The sequence below is a fragment of the Lachnellula hyalina genome (genome assembly GCF_007821495.1).
Source record: "Lachnellula hyalina strain CBS 185.66 chromosome Unknown contig00088, whole genome shotgun sequence".
Classification (NCBI taxonomy): Eukaryota; Fungi; Ascomycota; class Leotiomycetes; order Helotiales; family Lachnaceae; genus Lachnellula; species Lachnellula hyalina.
In genome coordinates, this window is record NW_022157202.1 from 1 (window position 1) to 9,397 (window position 9,397).

The 9,397-nt window shown below is 49.5% G+C and overlaps 2 protein-coding genes across 2 annotated transcripts; one reads left to right on the plus strand and one right to left on the minus strand.

The window, feature by feature from the left end:
• Positions 1 to 3,176, minus strand: LHYA1_G005897 (U3 small nucleolar RNA-associated protein 21-like protein; the record flags this gene model as incomplete). Its single annotated transcript, XM_031150840.1, has 3 exons — positions 1 to 284; positions 343 to 3,004; positions 3,054 to 3,176. Coding segments are annotated over 3 exons (3,069 nt in total), but the record flags the coding sequence as incomplete, so codon positions are not given.
• A 549-nt stretch (positions 3,177 to 3,725) lies between these two features.
• On the plus strand, positions 3,726 to 8,512 carry asp1 (Inositol hexakisphosphate and diphosphoinositol-pentakisphosphate kinase; the record flags this gene model as incomplete). Its single annotated transcript, XM_031150841.1, has 3 exons — positions 3,726 to 7,844; positions 7,892 to 8,295; positions 8,383 to 8,512. 3 exons carry the CDS (start codon positions 3,726 to 3,728, stop codon positions 8,510 to 8,512), a joined length of 4,653 nt encoding a protein of 1,550 aa, XP_031004479.1.
• Positions 8,513 to 9,397: the final 885 nt, after the last annotated feature.

Consider the following 9,397-nt stretch of genomic DNA (forward strand, 5'->3'; position numbering starts at 1 on the left):
AAACCCCACCAACTCAGCCATCCTTCCCCCCTCCTTCTCCATCTCCCCCCTAAACACCCCTAAAGCGTCCCTCAACGCCTCATCACCCGCCACCGCATCACCATGGAGTCTCAAGAAGACGCTCATCCAAGCCTGCACTAGCTCGTAATCTCTCTTTTGCAGGAGTCTGGACGTGAGGGCTTGGGTGAAGTTCACGAGTTCGTTGGATTCAGGGGACAGGGAGCGGATTTCAAGGTCTGCGGCTGAGGGGGAGAGGGTTTTGAGATGCGAGATGAATGGTGTATCTGTATTTTTCGCAATTAGCTTCGTCAATGAACATACATAGGATGAATGAAAACTTACAATCGCCACTCTCGCTCCCGGCCCTCAATGCAATCGTGAATGCGCCCTCGCTTGCCAGCCGATCCATCTTCATGATCCTGCTGCGTTCCGCAATACTATCGCCGCCTTCCTCTTCCAGAGCAGCTTTGGGCGACGGGTTGTCAAGCGAGGGAAGGAAGAAGGGGGCTTTTTCGGGTTGCTTGGGAGGTTCTTTTGGTTTATTGCGTTGTTTGATGGCGTCGAGGTGAAGTAGGGTTTGCCATCTACTCTTAGGCACTATACTTAACGTCATGAGATCCCTATTCAGTTGCTCAATTGTCGGTGCTGGCGCAGCATCATCGGTCTCATCTTCTCCCTGCTCGTCAAAAGCTCCATCAATAACGCCGTGTCCGCCTTCGCCTGAGACAGTCGGGCCAGACATATCTGCGATTTCACCCTCGGAAATGTGGCGCGTGGGAACGTGCGTGAAGAGGGATTTGTTGTTCCAGATATTGACGCCTAGTTCTCCCTCGAGTGTCGTGGCGAGGAATTCGCCGGTGCAGGAGAATGCTAAGGCTGTGCATTGGGTCTGGGTACGGATTGCATCGATGAGGTGGCCGGTAGGGAGATCCCAAACACGGATGATGCGGTCGGAAGAGGCGGCGATGATCCAGCGGCCGTCGTTGGAGAAGGTGAAGTCGTTGATGGAGCCTTGGCAGCCCCAGAGCTCTCGAATGGTCTTTTTGGTAATAACGTCTACGACTCGGATTGAAAGGTCGTCGCTCGCGAGTGCGATTAGGTCGTTCGGTGCGTGGTATCGCATTCCGGTGATAGAAGCCATTGGGAACCAGTCGATTTCATCAACTAGGGCCCCTGAGCTGAAATCCCAAAACTTGACTTTGCCGTCCAAGGAACAGCTGATGAGATTTTTGTTCAAAGAATCCACCACCAAGCCAGTAACTGATTTCCTATGTTTCCCCAATCCCATTGGGAACTTGACAGCCGGAACCTGTACAGCACTTTCCGATGCTTGGATCTTCTGAATCTGTAGCTTTCTCGCCTGAGCAGGCGTTAGCTTCGATGGATATCGTTGCCGATGCATTCCAGACTGAAGATTGAACATATCAATTCCACCAGACTCTGACCCAACAACAGCAAATGTCCCGCATGGACTAATGGCCACAGAGCTCACATTCGCTCCATCACCAGTCTCAAAGGCCCATCTCCCAGCCTTCTTCCTTCCCCAGAACCAAGTGCGAGCAAACTTGTCGTTCTTGTGACCTGTAACAACACTCTCCCATCCCGTAACCCCACTCAGTGTCGCATCTGTAGGCCTCTTATTCCCGTGGTTGCCTTTTTGCCATATCTTTCCGTCTCCTGCATTTGCCCCCATACCACCATCTCGATTGAGTGACATAGCTAAGCAAGTAATCTCGGGAGCCTTCAGGTCCTCCAGCGTCGTACTAGGCTCGTTCGCGAGGGTGGGAGCTGCTAAGATACCCAGTTTTTTCGCCTTCTTCCTTATGTTGCCTTGACTCAATTCAGTGCTTTGCCCATCTCTCCGAAGACTCCACCCCCATAAACTCCTGTCCTTGCCGGCACTCAGTAACCATTTTCCTCCAGCATCTGCGCCATCTGAATCGGAAGGGAGAAACAATAACTTGGTAACTGGTGCAGCGTGGCCACTTCGCGAATGCAATAACCGGGGTATGGCACTGTATGGCGAGTCGTCAAAAACCCAAGATTTTAGAGAGTTGTCAAGACCGCTTGTGATAATCGTTGCCTGACCCGCAAGGAATTCCACCTTGCTCACACCACCTCCCACAGTGGCTCCTGTGCCTGATGGTGGGTTATGTGCTCCTCTTAGTATTCCCATGACTCTTCCACCGCCATTCAAATCCCAGAATATCACATCGCCGCTGTCTGGTCCAGCTGTAGCCATTACTCCCGGCTTTCTCCCATCTTCGCCTGCACCCATATCATCGGATCGAAACGATATAGATGTAATAGAACCGGATTGCCCGCCATTGAGATGAATGATTGTCTTGTCGGCTCGAATGTCGTGTATCGTCAAAGGGCCTTCTGAGTACGCGATTGCCAACAGCGACAACGCAGGTGTAGGTTGCAGAGCTGTCACGCTCCCGCAATTCGCACCTGGAGGCAAAATGGTAAAGATGAGTTTCCCCGAACTGACATTCCAAATCTCTACACTGCCATCTTTCCTCCCGGCGAAGATCTTATTTAGGTACGTCGGCATATTACAAATCCCCCCACTCAACTCATTCCCTCCTTTCGGCGCCGCAGTGGGATGTAATGTCGTATAATGCTCGTACGTCCCGGACTTCCAGATCTCTATTCTTGTGGAACAGCATGCTACTATCCATGAGCCGAAAATGAGGATATCCTTGATTGGTTGTTTGAGGTCGGCGGGCATATCCAATTCTGCAACCACCTTGCCCCGCTTGAATACCCAAAGGCCTTGAGAAGACTCCCCGCCCCAGGCTGCAAATACGCGATCCTTCCATGCTACCGTCGCAGTGATATCTCCTGGTGTCTGCGGTCGAGTCAAGAAGACGAGGTTGAGGCCGCGCTTGAGATCGTAGGTTTGCAGACATCTACCAACGGAGGTGGTGATTTGAAAGGATGTTTTTCCTAGGGGTATTGAGGTGAAGGGAATGGCAGTAGAGGATACTAAACCAATTGTCTGTCCGTGTTAGCATGTTTGGTTTGCCATAAAGATTTGGAGCGCATACTCGGAAAGGTGTAAATATCTTAGATTCTCGCTGTGCATCTCTCGGCGCATTAACTCCAGCTCCGTTGAGCTTTTGTCTTTTCACCACGGGCCCATCGCGAATAGGAGCGATAGAAGAAGGCATTATTTTTTTACTTTTCGTCTGCGAGGCGCAGAGATTCGAATTATTGAGTTGAAGTCATGCCAGAATTGTGTAGATTGGTCAGTCTGTCTTTCGTTCTTCTCCCTCGACGGTTCTCTAGCCTCGCGGCAGAAACTTTTTTTTTGGATCCCTGCATGTCCTGTGCTGTGGAACAACTGTACAGTACCGACGTGCTAACATAAACGTGGGGGCGGGCATATCAATCACATCTGCCTTTAATAACAGTAATAGTCTGCTCTTCCCATCCTGCAATACTATATAACAGTAATTCCACTATGAAGCTATTCACACTTCTCTGTCTCTATCAAATGTAATCAAGTTCATTGCATCCCTTCGCGTTGACCTTTTGCTGTTTGCGTGGGACAATATTCTTGGCCCTCCGTCATCGATAAGGTTCACAGAAAATTCTCTAAATTATGTTTATCGTGGCCGTGTACTCCCATATTTCTATTTCTTTCGTTATGCCTCCCATTCCGTGTTCCCATCCTTCGTCTTCTCTTTCTCTTTGACAATTGATATAATAGAACAATAATGGACTCTACCTCTACCTCCACCGCCCAATCCCCTGATAGTTCTATAGGTACTAAGCATCCCAGCACCTCAGAAGTGGACCCTTCTACAGCAAGTCCAAGTCTGAGTCCAGGTCCAGTCCCAGACCCAATCCCAGTCTCAGACTCTGAAAACCCAGTCTCCCAACGTCTTCCTCCGACTGCTCGACACGCTTCTCATACGCTGTCCCCCGTTTCCAGCTTGAACCCGTTGTCCAGTCGCAAGGGCCGACACGCGGAGCCAGGAACAACAGAAACGCATTCCGATATAGCCAGCATCTCTATGCCCCCTCGTCCACAATCACGAACTTCGTCGACATACAGCGCCAAGTCGAGCGATAAAGCACGACCAGGACTGGGAGGAGGCGACGGCAACAGCAGGAGGTCCAGCAAGGAAGATTGTGCTGTAGACTTTGATACACCCAAGCTTTCTCCTGGAAATATGGCAGACGAGACAAAGAATCCCCAGTTGGCCGAAGCGGCACTACGATCGCGGCCGTCCATGTCATCAGACATGGAGCCCTCGAAACGCATGTCGGTATCGTCCATGTACTCATTGAGTTCTGCACGGGCAGGAGGGGCGCCGAGCACGAGCTCGGCTGCGTCCGTCAATGGTTCAGAAGCAGGGGCAAATCCGAGGAGTCCTGCGCTGTCAACGCAGAAGAATTTAGGTATCTCTCACGCAGAGACCTCAACATCTGCCGTATCCATCACAACATCTTCATCGAATCAGTTCAGTAACCACAGCTCAGCGAATGGTCACTCCCTTACAGCTCGAGAGACTCCCGCCCACGCTACGGATATCGCCAAACGAAATGCTGCGCAGCGAGGAGAGCCAACAGCACGATCACAGCCTCCTACGAGATCTCGAAGTCGTGCGAAGAGACGTTTCAGCGGAAGTACTGGAGCTAGCAGCCACAGTCCGAGCAGTGAGAGAGCAGTATTATCGAAAGACGAGGAGAAGAATAAGCCTCCACAATGGGGAACAATTGGAGTCTGCGCTCTAGATGCAAAAGCTCGGAGTAAACCCAGTCGGAATATTCTCAACCGCCTTATCGCGAACAAAGAATTTGACGTGGTTGTATTTGGGGACAAAGTCATTCTCGATGAAGACATTGAGAATTGGCCCATGTGTGACTTCTTGATATCGTTTTACTCTGATGGCTTTCCTTTGGACAAGGCAATTGCATACGTGAAGGCTCGGAAACCGTTCTGCGTCAACGATGTCCCAATGCAGAAAATTTTATGGGACAGAAGAATATGTTTAATGATTCTTGATAAAATTAACGTCCCGACGCCTAAGAGGCTGGAGGTCAATCGTGACGGCGGACCAAGTTTGATTACAGCGGACCTTGCAAAGCATCTGAAAAACACAACTGGTATAGTTCTAGAAGGTCCCGAGGATGGAACTGGAGGCCAATCGATTGCACCTCGAAAGGTTGAACTCCTGGATGATGGCGATACACTAAGTGTTGATGGCACACTCTTGGCTAAACCATTTGTGGAAAAGCCAATCAGCGGGGAGGATCACAATATTTGCATCTACTATCCCAAAAGTCAAGGTGGAGGAGCTCGAAAACTGTTCCGCAAGATTGGCAACAAAAGTTCCGAGATGGTCGATGGCATGGTTGTGCCTCGAGCAATCCTAGAACCAGGAAGCAGCTACATATACGAGAAGTTCATGGCCGTCGACCATGCAGAGGATGTCAAGGCTTACACGGTTGGGCCAAATTACTGTCACGCCGAGACTCGCAAGTCACCTGTTGTGGACGGTCTGGTTCGCCGCAACACGCATGGAAAGGAGATCCGGTATATTACCAGCCTCTCCAAAGATGAAACAGCGATGGCAAGTCGAATCGCTACATCATTTGGGCAACGGGTCTGCGGTTTTGATCTGTTGCGGGCAGGGGGTAAGAGTTATGTTATTGACGTTAATGGATGGAGCTTTGTCAAGGACAATGATGAATACTATATCCAATGCTCTCGCATTTTAAGGGAAATGTTCATTCGAGAGAAGCAGAAACAGCTCGGCATCACTGAAAATGGTGCCCCATCGTCAACCCCTCCATCAAATGGTACCAGCCCTCAGGTTGCCAGAAAAGATACGGTTAAAGAGAATCATAGAACTGCATTGCAGCACCTTCTTTCAAAATCTCCCAGTATATCCAAGATGCAAGGCCACCGAAGAGCTCCTGGAACAGGTTCACCGGATGGCTCTAGCGCCCCAACCCCGAGAACATCACCTCCAGCTGGACCTGAAAGCGGAATGTCCCTTCCAGCCATACCCCCCACGCCTCTCTTACCTCCACCTGCAGTCTCACTACCCACGAGTACCAAAACAACACCATCGACGGTGCCTATCACGCCAGCTCCGGATTCCTCACTAGGAGGAGAGATGCTTCCACCGCCCGCGCCGAAACATACATGGAAGCTGAAGGGTATGGTCTCAGTGATCCGTCACGCAGACCGAACGCCAAAGCAGAAGTACAAGTTCACCTTTCATACGAAGCCTTTTATTGAATTACTCAAGGGTCACCAAGAAGAAGTTCTATTGACTGGGGAAGCTGCGCTGGACAGTGTTATTGATGCTGTTGATGTCGCAATACAACAAGGCATTGAAGACCTCGAGAAGCTAAGAACATTGAAGAATGTGTTGGTGAAGAAAGGCGGATGGGCTGGAACGAAGGTCCAAATCAAGCCTATGTTTAGGAAAAGAAAGCCGGAGGAAATTGTGGCCTCTTCGGTTGCAGAGTCCAAAGTTCAGTCTGCGGAAGATTCTCCGAAGGAGACCCTGAAGAAAGCTATGATTGCTACGGAAGAATCCACCAAAACTCTCAGTCCTAATAGCGAAAAGGACGACCCAAGTCTCGTAAGATCACCGACACGTAGTGACTCCATGTCCGGTACTACATTATCTCGAATCACAGCTGCGGAAAACAGTCTCGTCCTGGACAAATTGCAACTTATCATCAAGTGGGGTGGGGAGCCAACCCACTCAGCCAGATATCAATCTCAAGAGCTGGGAGACAATATGCGAAATGATCTCCTCTTGATGAATCGAGATATTCTGGATGAAGTACACGTCTTCAGTAGTTCTGAGAGGAGAGTGACAACTAGTGCACAGATTTGGGCATCCGCGTTCACAGGCCAGAAAGATTTGCCATCGGATTTCATAACGATCAGAAAGGATCTGCTAGATGATTCGAATGCCGCCAAAGATGAGATGGATAAGGTCAAGAAGAAGCTCAAGACTCTACTTCGTCAAGGTACAGAAGCACCACCTCAATTTGCCTGGCCCGCCAACATGCCGGAGCCGTCAATTGTCCAAGCGTACGTCGTTCAGTTGATGAAGTTTCATCGAAGAGTTATGCGTCACAACTACAGCAAGCTCTACGGGGGAGCAACAACATCGCTCCATGCAATTGCCAACCCAGGCGATAAGGAAACCGGTAGTGTTTCCTCTTCTGCTGGTTCCTCTATATCACAAGCGACTGCCACGAGTAATGTGCAAGCTCGTTGGTGCTGCGGTGAAGACGCCGAGCTGTTTAAAGAGAGATGGGAGAAGCTGTTTGCGGAGTTTTGTGACGGAGATAAGGTGGACCCGAGCAAGATATCTGAATTATATGATACTATGAAGTTCGACGCCTTGCACAATCGCCAGTTCCTGGAATGGGTCTTCACGCCAAGTTCAGGTATATTAGCTGAGGAAGAAGACGCTCTTATGACGGAATCCAGGGGCATGGAGAAGCCACCACCACACAGGGAGACCGCAATTGAAGATACTCAGGTCGATACAAGTCAGACTGTACCTATTGAGAAAGTGGACACGAATAAGAGCATCCATAGGCGGATGTTCAGGCGACGTTCGATAATGGCTGCGGCTGGCGGAAGCAAATCTTTAGAAGAGAAGCCAGAACAGTACTTCAACCTCTTCACTGGAAGCAGCCAGACTAGAATCAAGACGGATGTCAGGCTTGAAAAGTTGAGGGAGTTATATAAACTGGCCAAGATTCTCTTCGATTTCATCTGCCCGCAAGAGTATGGTATTACGGATAGTGAAAAGCTCGAGATTGGACTACTGACATCGCTTCCTTTGCTCAAGGTTTGTTCCATCCACAAGAGAAGTCTCCACCTGCTAACATTTGGTAGGAAATCGTCCAAGACCTTGAAGAAATGCAAGCCTCGGATGATGCCAAATCCTTCATCTACTTCACCAAAGAATCGCACATCTACACTCTCCTAAATTGCATTCTCGAAGGCGGCATCTCCTCGAAGATAAAACGCAGCGCTATTCCCGAGCTCGACTACCTATCGCAAATCTGTTTCGAGCTCTACGAATCCGAGAACAAGACCCCGCCCAACGCTCCACCAGGTGATGTAGCTAAATATGCTTATTCTATTCGCATTACGATTAGTCCTGGCGCGCATACTTTTGATCCACTGGATGTCCAGCTGGACAGTAAACATTGTATCAGTTGCGCGATGCGGAGGAGCTTAACGGCGCATGCAGATTGGAAAGAGGTTATTGAGACGTTGAGGGCAAAGTTTCATACGTGAGTTTTTATCTACTTTCTCCTCTTCAATTCGCAATTCCCAATCCCAATCTATGAAGCAAAAGCTGATCAATATGGAACCGATAGCGTCAAGCTCCCCAAGAGTTTCCTAGCGGTGAACCTGAGCGAGTCGCATACCTTCCACAAAAAAGAAGAGCTGGAAGAGGGCGGTGAGAGTGTGACGAAAGTAGACGCAAATGATGCATCATCTACATGAATCGAGTGAAGTCTGGCTATGCTGCATACGAGATATACTGCATGAGTCTAGTCAGTCCCGATCCACCGGTTCGGTCTTGGAGCAATCTCCACACCTTCACCGTATTTTGGGATCTACTCGTTACGTAGTCAGATAGGGTTGGGACTACTGTACAGTAATATACGGAGTAGTGTACACCGCTTCGATTTGATACTACGAAGTAGCGTAGAGGTGGCCGGTTTAGGTCTAAATGCCGAAGTTTATTACCACGATGGCCTGGCTTGATCGCACGCTCGGCCGGCACGGTAGATCAACACGGCATCGTGCCGAGCGAACAAACCGAGAGTTCTTTTTGGGTTTTATGGTAAATTGCGCACGTACGTATGTAGACAGGCAAAGCAGTTTATAATCAGAGTCTAGACGAAACAGCACAGTAGACGAATCAAAATGAAATCAAAATCAAAATCAAACCTTGCCTTATCTTGCCTGCCTTACTCACTCACTCGTGTTTTCGCACAATACAATGCGTGTTTGGAGACAGAAGCCCGCGGTTGAGAGTTTGATTGGGTGCGCGAACGAGTGAGCGCATGTATCCGCATCGACCTGGGGATTACGCGCGCACTACACAGAGCGGAGTAAACGGGGTGCACTAACTACTGTAGTAACTACAGAGCGTAAATTTGCAAGGCGGAGCGTACAGGACTGTAAACAGCACTGCACTGCACTGCACTGCAAAGCGGACGGAGAATTAATTTCGGAACATTCGGATCTGGTAGATGGAATATGATGAGATGGGATTAGGACGGTTGGTATTCATGCGAGGTGCACAACGGTGTGCCCTGTACTGCACTAAAGTATACTACGATGCAATGTACAAGTCCGAGTACATCTACATGCAGGTTATGC